The sequence below is a fragment of the Lepus europaeus genome, chromosome 9 (assembly GCF_033115175.1).
Source record: "Lepus europaeus isolate LE1 chromosome 9, mLepTim1.pri, whole genome shotgun sequence".
NCBI lineage: Eukaryota > Metazoa > Chordata > Mammalia > Lagomorpha > Leporidae > Lepus > Lepus europaeus.
In genome coordinates, this window is record NC_084835.1 from 20,225,386 (window position 1) to 20,249,283 (window position 23,898).

Below are 23,898 nucleotides of genomic sequence, written 5' to 3' on the forward strand. Positions count from 1 at the left end.
AAAAGAACAGCGGGTAGCTTATCTCTGGCAGGCAGGATAAATATTGTCTTCCTCTTTGTCTAACGATATTTTAATTACTGTGTATTGCTTTCATAACAAGAAAAAATGCTTTCCAAATGTTAATTATAAAAGAAACAATGATCAAACTACTATGTAAGGACAAATAATGTCATAATCTGTATGTATTTCTTCTTCATGTCACATCCATTCCATTTTATTGATTATATTACACAGGGAAACATTAAGCACTAAGTAGACTCAAAAACTTAAAATGATGTCCAAGAAAGCTCAACTGTCTAAGAAATAAATAAGAACATGAAATAAGAGCAGACTTACCAGCCATAAGCAAACAGATAATGCACATTGAAAAGGCAACAACCATGATAATAGGCAACTGGAAAATATAATGGGAGGAGACGCCATCACTTAGGAATTGATCACCAATGGTTACGAAATCAGCTGTGCATGCTCTGCTAATCTATTCAGTATTTTTTCAACAAAACAGCATTTAAGGGTTCAATCACAAATGCCCAAGTCCTCAGATGGGTTAAGTGTAAGATCTGAGGAAGCAGGCCAACCAAGGAGTACGGAGTGGGAGGAGGCCGCCCAGATGAGAACCTTGGCACCAGGCCTCCCTGCCATCCCAGGGCACTTTACCCACTGGAATGGAGCCCAAGAAGGTTCTTGCACAGTCTGGGGAAAAGAGGGGTCAACAAGGAGACAAGCAAAAAACATACTGTTTTTTTTGTTCAGTTCGGTAACTTCCTGAACATAAGAGGCCTAGAGCCCTCTGAAGTGAGAACGTGTTCATGTGTCCTTGGTTTCTGCGCTCCCACACAGAAGGGATGTGTGAAGGGTGTGAGGAGAAGAAAACATAGGCTCTGCGTTTTCTCCCACTCTGCCCACTTCTATTTGGGGGGTACCTAGGTGCTCATTTACAACAGGAAATCCTATTTCCAATCAAGGAGAGTTGGTAACATGTATACTTTCAGGGAAAGCTTTTAGTAACTTGAAAATATAAAAGTTTCTTACAGCCAGGAACTTCCAGTCCCTTGGAACACTTAGAGGACTGTGAGATTCTAATTCATCCACTGAATAGTTCCCAAGAAATAAGTCTATGGAATCCTAGAACACAAAGAAGGAAATCAGTAATTCCCCACACTTGATGTAACCACATTTTTAAGGAACAACGCAAAGATACAACTATCTAATGGCCAAAAAAGCACCACGTGCAAACTTACTTGTCTAAATCCATCCGAAAAGTTGTTCTTATAATATCGTATGAGTGAGTTCCAGCCATCCATTATAAGTCCCAACTGAGTTCTCTTCCCAGTTCTGGTTGAAAGAGGTTAAGTTTTAAATACAGATTTGCATACTAAATACGCACCCTGTTTTACAGTCAAAAATACATAGTATGGAAATAGGTGAGTTAAAAATATTTTTGGAAAAAAAAAAAAAAAAGATCTTTAACAATTATCCCTGAAAAGAGAGACACTTCACACAAAGGAAGTCACCAGCAAGTCCAAGAAAAAACAAGACAGACAGCTGGGTCACGGGGTTTGGTTGTGGGACCCTGAAGGAGACAGCAAAATCTGCAGGTGCTCCAGTCCATTATACAAAATGGTACATAAAGCATTTTCATTTTAAAAACCTACACACATCCTCTCCTGTACCTCAAATTATCTTGGATTACCTATAATGCCAAATACAACATAAATGCTATGTAAATCGTTGTACCATGTTGTTCAGGGACAAGGAAAGAACCGTCTGTACATATTCAGTACAGGCACAATTTTTGGGTTACCAAAGTAGGCAGAGAACAGAAAAACACTCAGGTCCAGTTGCAATGACAAGAACTATGGAGAAACATATAGCCCGAGGTAAGTGACACGGGACAGCAGAGACCAGAAACCTTCCTCCTTTTCAGGGAACTCATCAGGAGAGCAGAAGAAGACCCAATCACACCACTGACAATTTCAAAGCCTTTGAACTCCTCCCTATCCAGTGTTGTCCCCAAGAGCAGACCCAGCAGCACCTGGCGCTTTTTAGAGGTGTGGCACCCAGGCCTGCCCCGGCCTGCTCAGCGAGAGCGACCATTCGGGTGTACAGTAAGGTCTGAGCAGCACTGGGGAACCGCGGTTCTCAACTCTCCCTGTGCATCATCATCCCTCAGGGAGGCTACCAGCCCTCCAGCCCCTGGGCCTCATCTCCCAGCAATCCTGACTTGACGAGGCCCTAACGAGGCCCCAGCGGTTTGGTGTGTGGCTGTTCCTGGAAGCTGCCACATGACTCTAAGGAGCACCAGGGCTGCGGGCACTGACGTGGGATGCTGCTGTCAAAGCGTGGCTTGCCTGGTAAAGTCAGTCTTCAAGGCACCAGTTCCTGCGTATTGTTTGGCACAAGCATTTGCGTTGTCAGCCCAGGCTGTAAAAACAGTCATAAAGAGCTGATAAAATGACAACCAAAGCTCTAAATATAAAATGTCCAGCAACTTTTGTCTCTATTAAAGAAAATACATACCATTTTTGTAAATCTTCTCAAATTCATGTTGTTCTTCAAGCTTTTGTCCCACATGCAAAACGCCTAGTCTCTAGAATAAGAACCACACCCACATGTGTGTCATGGACTTCAGCAGACAAGACTCAGAAGAAAACCAAGACAGTCCCGCATCCTATCCACCTGCTCCTGGCTGGAGGCCACAGCTCTCTCCGGCCCAGGGCCCACTGAACAGCCTCTCGTTGAGGCTCCTTTGCCCCTAACCCATTCACGCCTTTGAGCCCTGCATGGCAGAGACAAGGAAAGGACTAGACTCAGGGAGAGGGGCAGGAGGGACAGCGAGAGCTGCTGTGGGACTGAGCTGTCCCCTCCTGCTTCCCACCCACCCACAATCCTCCCTCCTCACCATTCAACATTCTCAGCTCCCCACCCAGGAGCCATCTCAGTCTTAACCTCCATGCCAGAGATGCTTGAGAATCTCCTATCAACCTCCCCACAAAGTGCACATGAAGGCTCTTTGCAAACAGTCTCAGGAGTTGCTGGACCCCTGCACCCTATATTTGGACTCCTCCTGCCCACTGCCCACAGGTTAGGAGCTCCTGCCTTGGCCTTCGTCTCGACCATCCAGTCTCATCTCAGATGACCCCTCACTGTCCGCACCTCAGAAAAGCTCACTGTCACAGCAAAGGAGCCATCCTCGGTGACTCTTAGCTAGGTACACATTCTGCCCTCCTGGAGAGGAATGGTACCACTGGAGTCCCATAGTGGCTGGCAATGCTGCTGGACAGGCTCCCAAACAACCTCTGCAGGTTTGTAAGATTTCATAAAATTCTTCTTAGCACATAAGATAGTTAAATGTAGATCACAAAAGCCAGCGCGGCAGGTTCTGCTTAATCAGTCACGGAACCAAAGCATTTTCTAATACGGTATCTCCTGAAAACTACACTCTCCAGTACGTCTAAGAGCCTGGCGAGGACGTGTTACAACACAAGCCAGAGGCTGCAGGCCCCAAGTCATGCCTTTGGTGGCACTGACTATAAGAGTAATCTGTCTGGAAGAAGCTATCTGGCCTCCAAAATTTCCTTCTAAGTATCTCAAACTCATCAGATAAAGCTTTATAAATGCTTACTGATTCTCTGGGCAGGACACCATCTGGGATGCATTTTGCTTGGCCCTCACAGCAGATGCCAATGTGATTCAGAAATCTACGTTCTACATATTTTCAATTCTAAGTATCAACAGAAAATGATTTTTGTATCTATTTTTATCATGAGCACAATTTAGCAGTAAAACAAGCTGTGTCACAAACCTTCTATCTAGAAGTTGTAAAACAGATACAAACAAAAACAATCTTGAGGTACTACTTTATACTATTAAAAAGAAAGTTCAAATGGAAGTATTTACTGCTGGCAAGAGTTCAAAGAAATGGATTTACTCACTGCAGACACCAGGGTAAACTAGTTATGTATGACTCGCTTGGAAATTAACATTTATTCTCTTAACCCAGTAAGTACATGTCTAGCAATTAATCCAAAGGAAATTATCCATGTGAATAATCTAAACAAATGTGTTTCCTATAATATTATTTAAAAGCCAAAGACAGAACAACCTAAACGGCTTAGTAAATCATAGTGAAATGTAATCATTAAAAACTATGATTACATAAATGTTGAGGGAAAATGGAAAAGAACTACACAAACACATACTGACCATGGTTATGGGAAACGTGCACAGCCATGATGGCAAAACACAAAAATACAAAGAGTCGGGTTAGGGCTGCGACAACGTGAGCATTTTTTGTGACTGGCTCTAAAAGACCAAGTTTCTGTCATTTTCTGCTGCGTTTTTCCATGTAAAAAAAAATGACGTCGCACCTGCAGCTGGGCCTGAAGGGAGCGACGAGCCAACAAGCTCTGGATCACGTTGGTCCTGTCCAGACAGTCCATGCAATTGCTCCGGAACACGCCTTCCTGGTTAGCCACCACCCTGCCGGCCGAGTCCACTAGAAAGTAACTGAAACACAGCTGTATGAACACTCACATAGCACAGTAGGCCAAAACCACGAGGCACAGGGGTTCTCATTTCAGAGACCTTACTAACATCTGCAGAAGCTCACGCACGAATGCATGGTCAGGCATCTTTCACTTCTAGACCAAAGACAAGTATAAGTGGCTATGGCAGAACAGCTCCCTATGCAAAACACAGCTCTAACAGCAGAGAGGTCGATTCACCCAAGAGAGAGGGAAACGAGGATTTGGGAGTATTACATCAGTCAAGCTTCCCCAGGCCAGAAGAGATTTACTTGGACATAATTATTCCAACTATGCCCTTCTGTATTAGCCTTTTATGATGCCTACACTATTAGGCTCCCCTGTGGAGTTTGTTAAAAACAGAGATTCACGGCCTTGAGAACAACTGAATCAGGATCTCTGAAGCAGAAGGGTGGATATTGCACATTTTAAACATTTCTTATTTCTTCGAATAAGTGATACACACCAATAGTATAAAATGTGTATAGTAGGGTATTATTTGAAAAATGTTTCCCTCTTTTTTTTTTTTTTTTGATAGGCAGAGTTAGTGAGAGAAAGGTCTTCCTTTTCCATTGGTTCACCCCCTAAATAGCTGCTATGGCCGGTGCACTGCGCCAATCTGAAGCCAGGAGCCAGGTGCTTCCTCCTGGTCTCCCATGCGGGTGCAGGGCCTGAGCACTTGGGCCATCCTCCACTGCCTTCCCGGGCCACAGCAGAGAGCTGGACTGGAAGAGAAGCAACCGGGACAGAATCCGATGCCCCAACCGGGACTAGAACCTGGGGTGCCAGCGCCACGGAAGATTAGCCTAGTGAGCCGCGGCGCCGGCCTCCCTTTCTCTTAATCACCCACATGTCTGCCCTGAGCCAACTAGTTACCAGTTGCTGTGCTTGCCTAACAACCTCCTGAGATAATGCTACAAAGTCAAAAATTTGACAACACAGAGTTGTCACAGACTGGCAGCACAGTCTTAGCATCTTAGTAACTCCATGTTACTTTCAAGTACTGAGTTTTTTCATCCACAAAAAGGAGGTGACAGTGCCACCACCAAGCCGTTCCAAGGTTCAAGATAAGGCATAACGCACATAAAGAACCGGGTGGATGGAACACAGCATGTGATGAAGGTCAGATAATATGAACTCCTGGAGATTATTCCCCAGAGGCCAAACAGAGGAAGGACATGCAACGTATTTGCTGATAGCTAAATGCGACCTCAGGAATAAAAGCTTGGAAAAAGGTGGTTTTTTTTTTTTTTTTTTTTTCCCTACATGGGCTCATGCACGATTGGCAGGGCTCGTTGACAATTGGCATTTACAAACGTGCACATGAGTGCATGTATGTGGGCTGGCGGTTGGCCAACTGGGTAAGTCACTGTCTGTGCCACTGGCATGCCATACAGGCACTGGCCTGAGTCCTAGCTGCTCTACTTCAGATCCAGCAGCTGGCTAATGCACTTGGGAAAAGCAGCAGAAAATGGCCCAGGTACCTGAGCCCCTGCAAACATTGTGGGGGACCTCGATGAAGTTCCTGGCTCCTAGCTTTGTCCTCACTAAGCTCTGGGGAGTGAACCAACAGACGGAAGATCCGTCTCTCCCTAACTCTTTCTAATAAATTAAATCTTAAAAAAAATTTATAAATCTTACTTCTTAAATCACACTATAAATCCATGAGGTCGTTAATGTCTCCACTTTACAAATGGAGAAGATAACTGGCCCATGGGGCACATGGCTAATAAGACGTAAACTGACATTCAAACTAAGGTATGTCAGACTCCAAAGCCCAGATTTCTTTCCCTTATCCCGAAAATCCCCTAGGCAAAATGTCTCAGTGGATCTTCTCCAAGTCACTAGTGAATGTCCCACCGTCCTTGTGGAGGATATGGCAGTGGAGACAGACTGAGGCACCAGTCCCCCTTGTTTCTTACATTCCGTTACAACGGCCACTACTGCGTGAACCCATCAACTGCCAGGCCTAGCCAGTGTTTCCTCTAACAGGCCAACGATGGGGGGCAAGCTCCCTCTGTGCTCATGACAAAACCTCATGGAAAACGTATGATAAATATTAAGTAACACACAAATGGTCAAAGGACCACTAAGATATTCAGACCTTTTATTTCATTAATCCTACTCTGAAGAATGGGAAGGGAACTAACAATTTAACAGAAGAATACACACACACACACACACACTTGGAATGATTCACTGCAGCACACCCTTGCATGACAGGCAGAAGAGGAAATGGACCAGATGCTCAATGTGAAGCAGAACATTTAGTAAGAACTATGTTATGACACAAAAGCCACTCAACACTATCATTATCCACACTAAGTAGGCTAATGACAAATGCCTGCAACATGTTTAGTGCAAACAACTGAATGTAAAACAGCAGGAAACCAAGTTCAACTATGTGAAGAGCTATAAATGAAAGATGTTCTGTAATATGAAAATACCTGGCCCTGAGTCATTTTTAAAAATGCAGAAGCATTTTCAAGCCATCAAATCTCATCTTTTCAGTACAAGAAAAATACTAAAGCAGTGTGGACAAGCAGTGTGGACAAGTGACAGGTGCCGTGTAACAATGTGACTGGTACGTACACGCCCTCCCCGCCACCATGAGGAAGTGAGCTTACCTTAATTCGTCCTGCACCTCTGCCACCTGATCCAACAGAATACTCAGTCGATCCCATCTCATATTTTTACATTCCTTATGGAAATCAAAAGCAATGTATCTATCAAAAAAACACATTTAAAACTGATCAGAGATGACTCATTTTCCTATTAGTGATATTTTCATAGTTGGTTTTCCTATCAAAGCATACATACTTCTTAGCAACACTGGCACCTCCTTCACTATGGTTTCCCACACTACACAACCCCCACCCCTTCTCATCTTCCTATCAGAGAAGAAAAACAACCCAAACAATCATCACACACCCCTGTATCTTCACACGATCTTAAGGGGGCCTCAGGAGAAGACCAGGCAAATACTACCACAGCGGGCTCAAGTACAGCAATGAGGTGTGCTCTATGAAAGGCACAGCCAGCTGAACATCTAGCACGTATTGATTCTCTGTTCTCATGAACAGAGTTCCTTTTTATCACTTTTCAAACTGACCAGGATGTTCAAAATGGCCAACCTTCATTCAGTCCATGGAGGACTGGTGGGTGTCTGCTGGATACCAGGGGTTATGAGAAGCAGAGAGACAGCACAGTTAGCACTGCAGTTAGTTACTGGCCTTCCTAGCACAAGGCTTGCTGTCCTTTATCACCATCTATACATCACATATACCTGTGGCAGAGGTAACTTTATTTGTCTACCAAATATATGTATATTCTATATACGTATATACACATATATAGAATATATATAGATATTATATATAGTAGTTAAAAGATAATTATAAATGTTCTAAGATATTTAACATAAAAGTTTCCCTACTTAAGCTGCTCCTTGAGAGGGGAAAAAAAATGAGCCAATTCCTAAAAGTCAAGGGAGGAGGAAAGAGTGCCAAGAGCCGGAGCCTCATGGGGATGCGTGTGGGATCCCTCTATTCCATTTCTGCCCAACTCTGCTCAGTGATCAGCACGCGTCCTAAGGAGGGGCACCGAGGAGCATCACGCCCTCAGCTGCACAGTATAGATGAGGTCCCGCTCCCGGGATAACCCCCCAGCTCCAGCTGAGAGAAGGGATACCCAGAGTGTGGGCACCTGGCACATACACTGAGTGTGCCGCTGCAGAGGGCATCCCAGGTGAAGATGGCATTCTCGGAAAGCAGAGCGGCACAGAGCTCAGCCAACTGACAGGCTGGTGACTGTGGGAGGCAGGCAGTACAAGAGTAGACCACAAGCTGCGTCTTCACAGGCAGCTCTGATAAAAGTGGCACTACGACAGTTACTTAGGGGGTGCTCTTGCCCCAAGTAATGGCACCAGACGTCTGAAGAACTGAAACAGGTACTCAGTTTCAGTTAAGCAACATCAGCCATCTAGACATCTACTGTGCAACAGTGTGCCCTACAGCCAGTACTGCACTGTACACCTGGAAATGTGTCCGGAAGTACATCTCTATATTCTTACCAGAGTAAAAGGAAATTAAGGGGGGTGGAACCCACCAAAGAACTTAAGTTCCACCACACGATTCATAAGCATGTATTATCGGTCTAAATCACATTTATATTTTCCAACCATGAATTACATATCTGTATTTTGATAAGTGATTTTAAATATTTTTATTTTTTATTTTTTGGACAGGCAGAGTTAGACAGTGAGAGAGAGAGAGAGACAGAGAGAAAAGTCTTCCTTTTTCCGTTGGTTCACTCCCCAAGTGGCTGGGCGGCCGGTGCGCTGCGCCGATCCAAAGCCAGGAGCCAGGTGCTTCCTCCTGGTCTCCCAGGCGGGTGCAGGGCCCAAGGACCTGGGCTATCCTCCACTGCACTCCTGGGCCACAGCAGAGAGCTGGATTGAAGAGGGGCAACCGGGACAGAACCGGTGCCCCAACAGGGACTAGAACCCGGGGTGCCGGTGCCGCAGGCGGAGGATTAGCCTAGTGAGCCATGGCACCGGCATAAATATATTATTCTTAACCCAATAATCAAGCAGTTCTACTTCTTTCCAAATTCTAGGAAGAAATCTTTAAAGACATATGACCTCGCATATTTCATTTTTTTCTCATCCAGTTCCCCCAAAAATAAGTTTCTATCACTAACATACTCCCTTATCACTCCTCAAGAGTGCAATCATGGGGCTGGTACTGTGGCGTACTGGGTAAAGTAACCACCTGCAGTGCTGGCATATGGGCGCTGGTTTGAGTCCTGGATGCTCCACTTCCGATCCAGCTCTCTGCTATGGCCTGGGAAAGCAGTGGCAGACGGCTCAAGTCCTTGGGCCCCTACACCCACGTTGGAGTCCCAAATGAAGCTCCAAGTTCCTGGCTTCGAATCAGTGTAGCCCTGGCCACTGTGGCCATCTGGGGAGTGAACCAGAAGATGGAAGACCTCTCTCTCTCTCTCTGTAACTCTGCCTTTCAAATAGTTTTTTTTAAAAAAAGCGTGCAATCATATGACTTTTCTCTTTGTAGCCATTTACCAACTCATCAATTTAATTTTCTTAGTAACAAGTGGTTAAAAAACTAAAAAGCTGGGGATGGGGGCGGTGCTGGTGCTGTGGCATTATCAGGTTAAACCGCCACCTGCAGTGCCAACATCTCATATGGGCCCCGGTTCTAGTCCTGGCTGCTCCACTTTCCATCCACCTCCCTACTAATGCACCTGGGAAAGCAGCAAAAGATGGTCCAAGTGCTTGGGCCCCTGCACCTATTTAGGAGACCTGGAAGAAGCTCCTGGCTCCGGTCTGGCCAAGCCCTGGCCACTGTGGCCATTTGGGGAGTGAGCCAGTGGATCGAAGAATTCTCTCTGCCTCTGTGTCTCCTTCTCTGTAACTCTACCTTTCAAATAAATAAATCTTAAAAATGAAAAACTAAACTAAAAATCAAATTATTACAACAGGTATCTTAAAGAAAAGAAATCTATTATTTGGCTTCAGTAAGTCAACACATTTTTTACCCATAAGATACATATATTAAGTAAAAAAAAAAAAAAACACTTCTTACGATCTTCTGTCTGATGATCTTTTTAGAGCTCTTAAAGGGAAAATGATAGCTACTTTGGGTTTTCCACTCTGGGAGCAGATGCCTCCAAATTCCCCAAACACAAAGAGCATAATTTTGGGCTCTAATTTATGTCTCAAATTCTCAAAGTTAGCTTCAAAAAACTCCAGATTCCTCAAGTGAACTCTGCAGGCAAAGCCTATCTGTGGAAACCCTGGTAGACAGATAATCTTAACCAGAGTGTACACAGGAGCCAACAAACTTTTTTTTTTTTTTTTTTTTAAAGATCTACTTACTTATTTGAAAGTCAGAGTTACAGAGAAGGAGAGACAGAGGAAGAGGCAGAAAGAGATCCTCCATCTAATGGTTCACTCCCCAAATGGCCACAATGGCCAGGCTGAAGCCAGGAGCTTCATCTGGGTTTCCTGCTGGGTGCAGGGGCCCAAGGACTTGGGCCATCTTCCACTGCTTTTCCAGGTGCATTACCAAGCAGCTGGATCAGAAGTGGAGCAGCCAGGACTCAACCTTTACCCATATGGGCTTTACCTGCTACACCACAGCACCAGCCCCAACAAACTTTAAGTTTATACATGATACCTGCTGGACCTCAAACCCAGAGATTCCGATTTTTCATGTCTGAACACATAAGCTGAGAAAGTTGCTCAAAGGATTTTCAGTCACATCCTGCTTAGGAATCCCTTTTCTGTGTCATGTGAAGTGTGTGGGGCAGATTCCACAGGCAGAAGATGCAAGCGTGGGTAGACTGAGTGCCTGTTATATTCACTAGAGCTTTCAAATTGCACCAGAGACTAAAATTCCTTCTCCAAAGATTCATTGTATTATTAATCTTGGTGCATGCTTCAAATTTTCTACAGGTTAAAACAATTTCTCTCCAAATAAAACAGCACTACTTTTGGGAGGCAGAGGAAAAATGTTCTCCAAATGTGCATGACCACTCTTACCTACTAGGCCACCAGTTTCCCTCCTAGCTGCCTGCTGCAGAGGGCTCCACGTGGGCTGAGCCATCACTCTGCCCCTTTCCGTGGGCAACTGCCGTGTGCGGATGCCCAGCTTTCCCCGAGGCTGCACGGTCTGCAGCTGCTGCCTGCTGACTCGCAGGAGAGCAGAAGTGCAAGGGCTGAACTGAGGACCACTGAGCACACAGCGCACAACCACGAGACTCTCACATTCATGACCTGGTGTCCAGAGTTTCACAAAGTCTCACAGGGACACAGAGCCAAGAGGATGTCAGAGACTAAACTCAAATCCAACCTAGACCGTAGAGGCAGGTGTTTGGTCTAGTGGCAGGATGTCAGTTAAGACACTCACATCCCATAGCCTAGTGCCTGGTTTTCATACCTGGCTCCATGCCTGACTCCAGCATCCTGCTGGTGCAGCCCCTACTGGGAGGCAGCAGGAGTACCTCAACTCATCAAGTTATCGCCTCTCAAATAAGTTCACTTTTTTTTTTAAAAGATTTACTTTATATATTTGAAAGACAGAGTTACAGAGAGAGGTAGAGACAGACAGAGAGGTCTTCCATCTGCCGGTTCACTCCCCAACTGGCCGCAACAGCCAGAGCTGTGCCGATCTGAAGCTAGGAGCCAGGAGCTTCTTCCGGGCTTCCCATGAGGGTGCAGGGGCCCAAGGATTTGAGCTGTCTGCCACTGCTTTCCCAGACCACAGTAGAGAGGTGGATCAGAAGAGGAGCAGCTGGGACTAGAACCAGCACCCATATGGGATGCCAGCACTTCAGGCCAGGGCTTTAACCTGCTGCGCCACAGCCGGCCCCAGTAAGTTATTTTTTAAAAACACTTGAGTGTAGGGGCTAGCTCTGTAGCATAGCAGGTAAAGCTGCCACCTGCAGTGCTGGCATCCCATATGGGTGCCAGTCCAAGTTCCAGCTGCTCCACTTCCAATACAGCTCTCTGCTATGGCCTGGGAAGGCAGTAGAAGATGGCCCAAGTCCTTGGGCCCCTGCAACCACACAGGAGACTGGGAAGAAGCTCCTGGCTCCAGATTGGCATAGCTCCAGCCATTGCGGCCATTTGGGAAGTGAACCAGTGGATGGAAAACCTCTCTCTCTCCCTCCTTCTCTCTGCTTCTCTGTAATCTTGCCTTTCAAATAAAATAAATCTTTAAAAAAAAAATGTTGTCAGAAAAAATTTCAAGCCAGTAAAAATATATTCTTTTATCTCATCTACTATAAAAATCCAAGTTGAAGTTTAGCATGTCTGGTGAGCTATCATGTATATAAGACTTGGTCTTCAAAAGGATCATGGAAAATGTGTATTTATAAAAAATTATGCATGCACTTCAAAAATTTGGGGGCCAAACTACACTCACACTAACTTGATGTTATACTCTCGAGTTTGAGGCACTAAGACAGACATCAGTTTGAAAAGCGCCCCTCAGGCATTTGGCCTAATGGTTAAGGTGCCAGTCAGGACTTCATTTCCCGAATCAGAAAATCTGGGTTCAATACCTCCAGCCCCTGATTCCAGCCTCCTGCTAATGCAGACAGCAGGGATGGCTCTTGTGGTTGGGTCCCTGCTACCCACAAGGGAGACCTGAGTTCAATTCCTGCTCCTGGCACTGGCCCCAGGGACCACTGTAGGCATTTGGGGAGTGAACGAGAAGGAAGTGCTCTCTCTGCCTCTCAAATAAATATGTATTAAGGGGGAAAAAAAAGAGAGCCCCATCGGAGAGACATGAATTCCGCTAAAACTGAAGAACAAACATCAAATTTATAGTGAGGCTTGAGAAAAATGGTGAAATTAGCGATGCTTTACAAAATGTTTGTGGAGACAATGCCCCAAAGAAACCAGAGTACAAATGAGTAACTCATTGTAAGAAGGGACAATGCTGCAGACGAAGCCTCAGACAGCAAATGTACATTAATTTTCAAGGCAAAAATTCACCTTGTTTGTGCCCTGACTGAAGAGCACCAACAGTTCACAGCAGAAACAATGGCTAACACCTAAACAGATCAACTTACGCGATTCACACAATTTGGACTGAAAAAGTGAAGCAAACCTGCTGCTCAGGGGCCTAAACTGCAGACAAGAGCAGAGCTTTTCTTGGATGAACTGTATCAGGATAAGAAACATGGCTTTACTAGTAGGATCCTCAAGTCAAAGCAATGGCTACCGGGCGGTGGAAGTCGATAGGCTAGGCAAAAGCGGACTGGTGAGGACAAGGGTCATGGCAACAGTTTTCTGAGATGTTCAAGGCAGTTTGCTTGCTGATTTTCTGGACAGCTAAAAATGATGACATCTGATTGTTATTACTCCAGTGTCTTGAGAAAGCTAGCCCAACATTTAGCAGAACTCCCAGGAAGCCCTTCCCAGAGAGCCCTTCTCCACCACAGTCCCTGCAAAGGCAGGCCACTTTGTGATGGCTCTGATGGACATCAGTACAAATCCACTTTCTGCTTTGGCCCCTTCTGACTTCTTTTTGTTGCCTAATCTTGAAGCATCTTTAAAGAGCATTCATTATTCTTTATTTAACAATGTCAAGAAGACTGCAATGACATGGCTGAACTCCCAGAACTCTCAGCTCGTCAGGAATGGACTACACTCGGTCTTAGCGGAAAGGCCCAGAAGCGACAGGAATGGACTAAAAGGCTGGAATCATTGCTTACAGAAGTATGCGGAACCTGACTGATCTCTTAATTGCATGTTTCCACAGCTTTTTGAAGTCCCCCCATACATGTAATTGCACATCTGACCTGAAAGACTTGCCAAAGATTTCTAGAGAGGTACCTGATCATGCCACTTCCCAAGGAAGACACCATTGATGCGAATGTTTGCTCAAGTGGCTTCTCTGAGCCCTTCTGGTTTACCTGTAAAATATTTAAAACACCAATAGTTTTCAGTTTATTTAAGTGAGAGAGTAACATCAGGAAAAACAGGAAGTTTTAAGTTCTTATTCCCCCACAGAAACATTAAAAAAAAAATCTAGAAGCTATCTGAATGAACTTTGTAGAAGCTCTGGGAAAAATAGCAAAGTTTTATAGCAACCAACCAAATGCCCAATCAAGAAAACGCCACCTTCAAAACTGTAGCAAATCCTGTGCCATTCTCACTCACCTTTTCACCATCCTCTCCCCAGAGTGTTAACAAACTTCAATCTTAAATGTCAGTAACCGGGCTTTCAGTTTTCCCCTCACTGGAGCAGAGGAAGTAGATCCTCTGGTTGTTTGCACTGTGTACACCTGTTCCAACCTGAAGGCCTAACCTGCTCATTTCTGTCATGTGTCACTCCCAACACAGAAGGGAAAAACCGAACACTGCTTGTAAAAGCTGCATGAGGTTATGAACCAACACATGCTGAGGGTGAGAGAGTCTGGTGAGGACGTACACCATACCACTGGAAGCCTGAAGCAGCAGCTGACTGGCGCTCTTTGGGACATTAGGGCATTCCAAAGCAGCCACATATATGGTGGAGTTTAGAAAGCCACTTGCATATGCAGGCAAGATGAATTCACAGAAAAATCCTAAGAGGACTTCAAACCTTCCCCTCACACTGGCCCCTAGCCCCATAGGCAAGCCTGGCTAGTAGTAAAGGCATGCTTCAGCCCAGATTCAACCTGCAAAGAATGAGAGAAAAAGTTGTTCTCCAATTTCTTTCTATTGGCTTGTCTATGTCAATTCCTAGCATTCTATCCAATCTGTCAAAACATTGAGTATAAGCAAAAAGGGACAGAGCCCTTCAGTGAACAGACAAGGAATAAAAACAGTTTGGAAAAGGCTCAAGACAAATGAACTGCTATTGTCAGTATCAATCAAAAATAAAAACAACAAAAGAAAAAAAACAGCACATTCTGGGGAAGGGGAAAGGCTGTCTTTCAGAGTTACTAAACTATAATAATCAAATGTTCAATTTTTTTTAAAATCACAGTATACAAAGCAATAGGAAAATATGGCCCCAAAGAAAAAAATAGAAACTGTCTTTGCAAAAGGCAAGAACCAGACAAAAAAGGCTTTACAACAACTATCTTAAATATAATCAAAGAGCTAAGGGAGTTTTCTCTTTCCCACAATCCCTTGAGCTCTTCCTTTCCAACTTGGGCCCTACAAGATGGCTCCCGCAAAGAAGGGTGGTGAGAAGAGGGATCATTCTGCCATCCATGAAGTGGTGACCTGAGAGTATACCATCAACATTCCCAAGTGCACCCACGGAGTGGGCTTCAAGAAGCGTGCCCCTCGGGCGCTCAGAGATCCGGAAGTTTGTCATGAAAGAGATGGGAACTGCAGAGGTGTGCACCAACACCAGGCTCAGCAAAGCCGTCTGGGCCAAAGGAATAAAGAATGCCCCATACCTCACCTACATGAGATTGTCCAGAAAACACAATGAGGATGAAGATTCACCAAACAAGCTGTACGCTTTGGTTACCTATATGCCTGTCACCACTTTCAAAAATCTACAGTCAATGTGCATGAGAACTGATTAAAGTTGTAAAACTGTAAGAAAAAAAAAAAAAAAGCGCTAGGGAAAAGCATAAAGAACAAAAAGAATTCAGGAAAATATATCAATAAAATGAAAATATCCACAAAAGAACAGAATTATTATAAGAAACTGAATAAAGAGTCTGCATTGAAAAGTATAACTGAAACAAAATTTTTTTAAAAAATAAACAAATCTTTTAGGCCGGCGCCGTGGCTCAACAGGCTAATCCTCCACCTTGCGTCGCTGGCACACCGGGTTCTAGTCCTGGTCGGGGCACCGATCCTGTCCTGGTTGCCCCTCTTCCAGGCCAGCTCTCTGCTGTGGCCAGGGAGTGCAGTGGAGGATGGCCCAAGTGCTTGGGCCCTGCACCCCATGGGAGACCAGGAGAAGCACCTGGCTCCTGCCATCGGATCAGCACGGTGCGCCGGCCACAGCACGCCAGCCGCGGCGGCCATTGGAGGGTGAACCAACGGCAAAAGGAAGACCTTTCTGTCTCTCTCACTGTCTACTCTGCCTGTCAAAAAAAAAAAAAAAAAAGAGGTTAAGAGGGTTAAGAGTACACTTCAACAGGAAGACAAAGAAAAATGAATGAAGAAAAATAAACAGAGCTGAGGCTGGCGCCATGGCTCACTAGGTTAATCCTCCGCCTGCAGCGCTGGCATCCTACATGGGCGCTGGGTTCTAGTCCCGATTGCTCCTCTTCCAGTCAAGCTCTCTGCTGTGGCCCGGGAGGACAGTGGAGGATGGCTCAGGAGCTTGGGCCCCTGTACCCACATGGGAGACCAGGAGGAAGCACTTGGCTCCTGGCTTTGGATCAGCGCAATGCCAACCCTATCGGCCACTTGGGGAGTGAACCAACGGAAGGAAGACCTTTCTCTGTCTCTCTCACTATCTAACTCTAGCTGTCAAATTAAAAATAAATAAATAAAAAAATAAACAGAGCCAATGGGACTTCTGGGATACCATCAAGCTGACGACATATGCATATGCACTATGGGAGTCCCAGAAAGAGACAGAAAAAGGTACAGAAATATTAGCTGAATAAAAAAAGACAAGAAACGGCCAAATCTGATGAGATACATAAATCTTCAAATTCAAGAAGTATACTCAACTCCAAGGAGGATAAACCCAAAGAGGATCACACTGAAAACATCATCACATGGCTAAAAGAGAATTTTGAAGGCAATGAAACAGACGGACAGACACACAGATACAGAGAGGAGCTTCATCAAATACAAAGGATTCTCAATAAAATTATGTGATTTCTCATCACAAACTCTTGGAGGCCCAAAGGCAGTAGGACAATATATTTCAAGTGTTGAAACACATTCTTACCAACCAAGAATACTACATCCTGCAAAATTATCCTTTAAAAAGGAAAAAATGGGGCCTGTGCTGTGTTGCAGTGGGCTAAGCTTCTGCCTGTGGCGCCAGCATCCTGTACAGATGCCAGCTGGAGTCTCTTCTGATCCAGCTCTCTGCTATGGCCTGGGAAAAGCATGGGGAAGATGGCCCAAGTGCTTGGACCTCTGCACCTTCATGGGACACAAGGAAGAAGCTCCTGGCTTCAGATCAGCTCAGCTCTGGCCGTTGCAGGTATTTGGGGAATGAACTAGTGGATGAAGACCTTCCTCTGTGTCTCTCCCTCTCTCTGAAACTCTGCCTCTCAAGTAAGTAAGTGAAATCTTAAAAAAAAAAAAAAAGGAAAAATTAAGACAGTGCTGTATAAACAAAATCTGAAGGAGTTCATTATTATTAGATCTCATCTATAAGAAATGTTACAGGGCAGGCGCCGAGGTGCAGTAGGTTAATCTTCTGCCTGCGGTGCCGGCATCCCCTATGGGCGCCAGTTCTAGTCCCAGCTGTTGCTCTTCCGATCCAGCTCTCGCTACAGCCTGGGAAAGCTGAAGATGGCCCAAGTCCTTGGGCCCCTGCACCCACATGAGAGACCTAGAAGCAGCTCTTGGCTCCTGGCTTTGGATCAGCACAACTCCGGCCATTGCGGCCAACTGGGGAGTGAACCAACGGAACAAAGACCTTTCTCTCTGTCTCTCCCTCTCACTGTCTGTAACCCTACCTTTCAAATAAATAAAATCTTAAAAAAAAAAAGAAAGAAAGAAAGAAATGCTACAAGGAGCAGTTCAGGTTTAAATGAAAGAACATTACATAATAATGTGAAACCATATGAAATATAAAGATCTCCAATAACAATAAATACAAAGGCAAATACAAAAGTCTGTATTATTCTATTCTTGGTTTGTTATTATTCTTATTATCTTCTACAGCACTTAAAAGTCAGATGCACGAAAAATTACTAATTTACTGAGACATAATACATAAAGATGCAACACGTAACATCATTAACACAAAGGGAGGTACAAAGTTTTCTAGGAATAGAGTTTTATGTGCAATTGAAGCTAACTTAAGTAATGAGTCAAATTAGTCATGTCTTACAGGTTGCTACATGTAAACCTTATGGTAACCAAAAGAAAGCAGCCATAGTATATACACAAAAGGAAACAAGATAACCAAAATATACCACTACAAAAAATTTTTTTTTAACCAAACAGATAGTAATAGACAAAATGAGGGCCAGCGCTGCGGCTCACTAGGCTAATGCTCTGCCTGCAGCGCTGGCACCCTGGGTTCTAGTCCCAGTTGGGGTGCCGGGTTCTGTCCCAGTTGCTCCTCTTCCAGTCAAGCTCTCTGCTGTGGCCCGGGGAGGCAGTGGAGGATGGCCCAAATGCTTGGGCCCTGCACCCGCATGGGAGACCAGGAGGAAGCACCTGGCTCCTGGCTCCTGGCTTCAGATCGGCACAGCGCGCTGGCCATAGCGGCCATTTGGGGGGTGAACCAATGGAAGGAAGACCTTTCTCTGTCTCTCTCTCTCACTGTCTAACTCTGCTTGTCAAAAAAAAAAAAAAAAGAAAAAGAAAAAGAAAAAGAAAAAATGAGAAATTAATGCTGTAAGACAAAGAGCAAATTGCAAAACAGAAGTAAATCTCCCTTACCAGTAGCTTATATGTAAAGCGACTAATTCTCCAACCAGGAGAAAAATATTGCAAGGATGGGTAAAAGACATGATCTGACTGTGTATGACCTACAAAATATTCACTTTGGACCTATAGACACATATAGATTGACAGTAAAAGGTTGAAAAAAGATATTCTAAGCAAATAGTAATATAAAGAGAGCTGGGGTAGTCAAACTAGTACCAGATAAAATATACTCTAGGTGAAAAAGTGTTATAAGAGACAAAGAACACTGTACTGAGAAAAGCACCAATCGCTAAGAACATTTAACAAATATCAACATACATGCAATAAACTGGCACAGTCTGAAAATACAATCAAGCAACACTGACAGAATTGAAGGGAGAAGCAGCAAATTACAAACTATACCGTGGGCTAGAACCTAAGTTTCAACACATTAAAAAATCTGAAATTAAAATGTATTTTCTGGCCGGCGCCGTGGCTTAACAGGCTAATCCTCCGCCTTGCGGCGCCAGCACACCGAGTTCTAGTCCCAATCGGGGCGCCGGATTCTGTCCCGGTTGCCCCTCTTCCAGGCCAGCTCTCTGCTATGGCCCGGGAAGGCAGTGGAGGATGGCCCAAGTCCTTGGGCCCTGCACCCGCATGGGAGACCAGGAGAAGCACCTGGCTCCTGGCTTTGGATCAGCACAATGTGCCAGCCGCAGCAGCCATTGGAGGGTGAACCAATGGCAAAAAGGAAGACCTTTTTCTCTGTCTCTCTCTCTTACTATCCACTCTGCCTGTCCAAAAAAAAAAAAAAAAAAAGTATTTTCTGATCACAACAGGATGAAGCTAGGTATCAATAACAGATGCAAAATTAAAAATTTCATAAATATGTGGAAATTAAACATGTCCTTAAATAATCAAAGGAAAAAAAATCAGAAAATATTTTAGACAAATGAACAAAACTATAGTATGTCAAAGTAAAGCAGTATTAAGAAGCAAATTTATCATGTTAAAACATACATTAAAAAGAAAATCTCAAATAGATAACCTAACTTTACATCTTAAGAACTAGAAAAAGAGCAAACAAGCTAAAGCTAGTAGAAGGAAGGAAATTAAAAAAAAAAAAAATTGAACAGAGAGAAATAGACAACAGAACAATAGAGAACATCAATAAAAAAAAGTCAGTCCTTTGAAAAAATCCAAAAACTGGACTTACGTGATATCTAGAATGACCAAGAGGGAAGACTCAAATTACTAACATCAGTAACAATATTGAGGATATTATGAACAATTTTTGGGAAATAAAAATGATTCTAAGAGAATACCAGAAACACTTACAGACCAACAAACTGAGTTTCCTAGATAAGAACAAATTCCTAGAAAGACAAAATCTATACCAAAACTGAATTATGAAAAATAGCAAAACCAAACAGATGAAGAACTACGAAAGAGACTCAATCAGTAATGGAAAGCCCTGGACCATACAGCTTCACTAACAAATTTTATCAAAAGTTTAAAGGACAAACACCACTGCTCCCTCAAGTCTCCCAAAAAATTGAAGAGGAGGGAACGCTTCCTATTCTCTTCTGTGGGGAGAAGAAAAGCTGCTAACAGAACCAGATACTGCAAGATGACTACAGAGCAATATCCTTTCCCCACCTCTAACCAACACAGCATCAGAAGACCTAGCTAGAGCAATTAGGGAAGAGAAAGAAATAAAAGGGATCCACACTGGAACAGAAGCAGTGAAATTATTTCTGCTCACAAATGATGTGATCTTCAATACAGAAAACCCTAAAATTTCCACACAAATGCTGTTAGAGCTAACAGGTGAAGTACAGTGACGACATACAAAATCAACACATAGTAGCCAACTGCATTTCCAAATGCTAACAATGGAGAACTCATAAAGGAAAACAATTCCATTACAGTAAAACCAAAAGGAATACTCAGGGGACCAACACCGTGGCACAGATCAAGCTGCCAACTGCGATGCCAGCTTCCTGTAAGAGCTGACTGCTCAACTTTCAATTCAGATCCCTGCTCATGCGCCTTGGAAAGCAGTGGAAGAGGGCCCAAGTGCTCCCATGTGGGAGACCCAGATGGACTTCCAGGTTCCCAGCTTCAGACTGGCCCCAGCCTTGGCCACTGCGGCCAATTGTGGAGTGAACCAGCAGATGAAGATCTTTCTCTGTCTCTTCTTTTCTGTAACTCCACCTTTCTAAACAAACAAACAAAAAAATTAAAAAAGAAAAAGAAGGGCCAGTGTTGTGGCACTGTGCGTTAAGCTGCCACCTTCAACAGCAGTGGCATTCCACGTGAGCAATGGTTCAAGTCCTGGCTGCTCTACTTCCAATCCGGTTCTCTGCTGATGACCTGAGAAAAGCAGCAGAGGGTGGCCCAAGTGTTTGGGCCCCTCCCAGCTATGTAGGAGACCTGGATGAAGCTCCTGACTCCTAGCTTTGGCCTGGCCCAGTGCTGGCCGTTGCAGCCATCTGGAGAGTATACCAGTAGGTCGCAGATCTCTCTTTTGTCCTTGCCTCTAACTTGGACGTTCAAGTAAATAAGTAAATGTTTACAAAAAAAAAAAAAAAAAAGAAAGTACTCAGGAATGCTCAAATATAAATAAAAATCACTTAGTCTGGCTGTTGTGGACATTCTGTCACTCTGCTTTTCAAATAAACAAATACTGGAAAAAATTAATAGGGACTGGTTAGAGAGTGAGAAGTCACTGCTTAATGGATACAAAGTTTCAGTTTAATATGAAAATTTGTAGAACTGGACAGTACTGATTTGGATACCTTAGGAAAATACTTAATACCACTGAACTGCACATTTAAAAATAACTGAAATAAAATACGGTTTTGTGAAAAATGAAATTTTTCTCCCAAGAAACTTGAACAAAACATACCAGATTTATTATGACTTGTTTCCCATAAATAATTACTTGTGAGTCAAAATGCCTTTGGAAACCATCCATCTAGAAGAGCAAAAAGACAAATACTGGTCAGATTACATTACAGGAATATTTATAACATTTCTTTCAAGTGCCTCCTTAACTGCCCTATTTCTATATTCAAGAGAATCATGGCAGGATGGGGATCGTGACTTGTAGTTATTCTAAACACCACATAATAATTAGACCCACTGTACCCCGACCTATGTACTACCATCTTAATTAAGAGTATAACCTCAGTAGAATATTATCACTTTAAGCAGCACAAAGTTTCAAACCTTACTGAGATTTGTCAAATCCGTGTTTGCCATACTATCCAATCAGGCTGTCTTTCCACATCTCTAACATGCCATCCACGCATCCTTGCAGGGGTGGGGAACTTTTCTTCTACCAAGTACCACTTGGATATTTATAACATCATCTGTGGCCATACAAAATAACAAACTTAAAAATGTGCTTTCTTGGCCGGCACCGCGGCTCAATAGGCTAATCCTCCGCCTGTGGCCCTGGCACACCGGGTTCTAGTTCCGGTTGGGGCGCCAGATTCTGTCCCAGTTGCCCCTCTTCCAGGCCAGCTCTCTGCTGTGGCCCGGGAGTGCAGTGGAGGATGGCCCAAGTCCTTGGGCCCTGTACCCGCATGGGAGACCAGGAGAAGCACCTGGCTCCTGGCTTCGGATCAGCGTGATGCGCCGGCCACAGCGGCCATTGGAGGGTGAACAATGGCAAAAAGGAAGACCTTTCTCTCTGTCTCTCTCTCTCTCCCTCTCACTATCCACTCTGCCTGTCAAAAAAAAAAAAAAAAAGTGCTTTCTAGGGCTGGTGTTATGCCACAGCAGGTAAGGCCAACGCCTTTGACAATGGCATCTCATATAAGCACCAGTTCAAGTCCCAGCTGCTCCACTTCCAAACCAACTCATGTTACTGTGCCTGGGAAAGCAGTGGAAGATGGCCCAAGTGCTTGGGCCCCTGGACCCAAATGGGAGACCAGGGTGAAACTCCTTGCTTCAGCCCTGCCCAGCCCCAGCTGTTGTGGACATCTGGAGAGTGAACTAGCAGGTGGGTGGAAGATACCTCTGTCACTCTGCCTTTCAAATAAATAAATAAATAAATCCTTAAAAAAAAATAGACTGCTCTAGTTGTGTTGAATTTCAAGTCCTGCTTGCAGTCATCTTGGCAGGTCCAGACGAGACGATTCTGCAGGTTTTACACAGCCCCTGTGTCAGTCACTCCCCACCCCTGCGTTAGAGGGTCACTCTGTGTCAGTCACTCCCCACCCCTGCGTTAGAGGGTCACCCTGTGTCAGTCACTCCCCACCCCTGCGTTAGAGGGTCAACGTGCGCCAGCAACAAGGAAAAGGGCCTCAGTGATGCCCAGTCTGACTACGGGAAGTGCATCCAGGGTCTGCAGGCAATCTAAAACACGACTGCACTCGCACTTTCACTCAGTGACCAAGGCATGAGTACCCACGTGATTTGCTACTTTGTTGATCTGTGGAATTGGTTTGTACTTCAGGTTTGGTCTTTGGGACCAGAAAACAGGTATTGATCCTCGAGTCTAAAAGAGAAGAGAAATGTGAAAAGAAACACGAACTTCTTTTTTTGAACTTAATTATTATTAGGGTGATACACACACACACACACGACTTTGCAAAGGAAAAAAACAAAGCAACCTACCAATTTGGAAAGAAGTTCATGTGTACCTGCTCCTAAAGCTCCTACTTTGGGAATACACCCAGAACTTTTCATTCCTGGGTTTTATTAACACAGCACTTGTGTGTTAGTTCTACATCTCCTCTAAATTCTGAAATAAATCAATTTATCCACAAGTAAAAGTTAACAAGCTAACATCTATGATATAACTTGGCATTGGCCGGCGCCGTGCCTTAACAGGCTAATCCTCCGCCTTGCGGCGCCGGCACACCGGGTTCTAGTCCCGGTCAGGGTGCCGGATTCTATCCCGGTTGCCCCTCTTCCAGGCCAGCTCTCTGCTATGGCCCGGGAAGGCAGTGGAGGATGGCCCAAGTCCTTGGGCCCTGCACCCGCATGGGAGACCAGGAGAAGCACCTGGCTCCTGGCTTCGGATCGGCGCAATGCGCCGGCCGCAGCGGCCATTGGAGGGTGAACCAACGGCAAAAAGGAAGACCTTTCTCTCTGTCTCTCTCTCTCACTATCCACTCTGCCTGTCAAAAACAAAAACAAAAACAAAAACAAAAAAAACTTGGCATTATGAAGATGTTAGGAAACTACTTTATTCATTCTGAAATGCTTATGCTTATGAAGGTTACGAATATGTTCAGCCACTAATGGTCTACAGCAGCAAGGTACACTCTACTAGGAGCCAGCAGGGCAGCAATGCTCTCACAGCAAAGAACATGGCAGGTTAACGTC

At 44.5% G+C, this 23,898-nt stretch overlaps 1 protein-coding gene and 1 pseudogene across 1 annotated transcript in view; one reads left to right on the plus strand and one right to left on the minus strand.

The window, feature by feature from the left end:
* The window catches only part of SACM1L (SAC1 like phosphatidylinositide phosphatase), a 68,336-nt gene that overhangs the window by 4,509 nt on the left and 39,929 nt on the right, over positions 1-23,898 (minus strand). Inside the window, exons 10-19 of the mRNA XM_062200676.1 lie at positions 22,979-23,065; positions 21,467-21,535; positions 13,891-13,970; positions 7,154-7,252; positions 4,371-4,509; positions 2,521-2,590; positions 2,352-2,424; positions 1,242-1,335; positions 1,033-1,125; positions 337-394 (exon numbers count right to left, since the gene is read on the minus strand). Of these exons, the coding sequence (XP_062056660.1) occupies positions 337-394; positions 1,033-1,125; positions 1,242-1,335; positions 2,352-2,424; positions 2,521-2,590; positions 4,371-4,509; positions 7,154-7,252; positions 13,891-13,970; positions 21,467-21,535; positions 22,979-23,065 (862 nt within the window). The remainder of the gene's footprint in view (positions 1-336; positions 395-1,032; positions 1,126-1,241; positions 1,336-2,351; positions 2,425-2,520; positions 2,591-4,370; positions 4,510-7,153; positions 7,253-13,890; positions 13,971-21,466; positions 21,536-22,978; positions 23,066-23,898) is intronic.
* Positions 15,209-15,581, plus strand: LOC133766669 (large ribosomal subunit protein eL31-like; annotated as a pseudogene).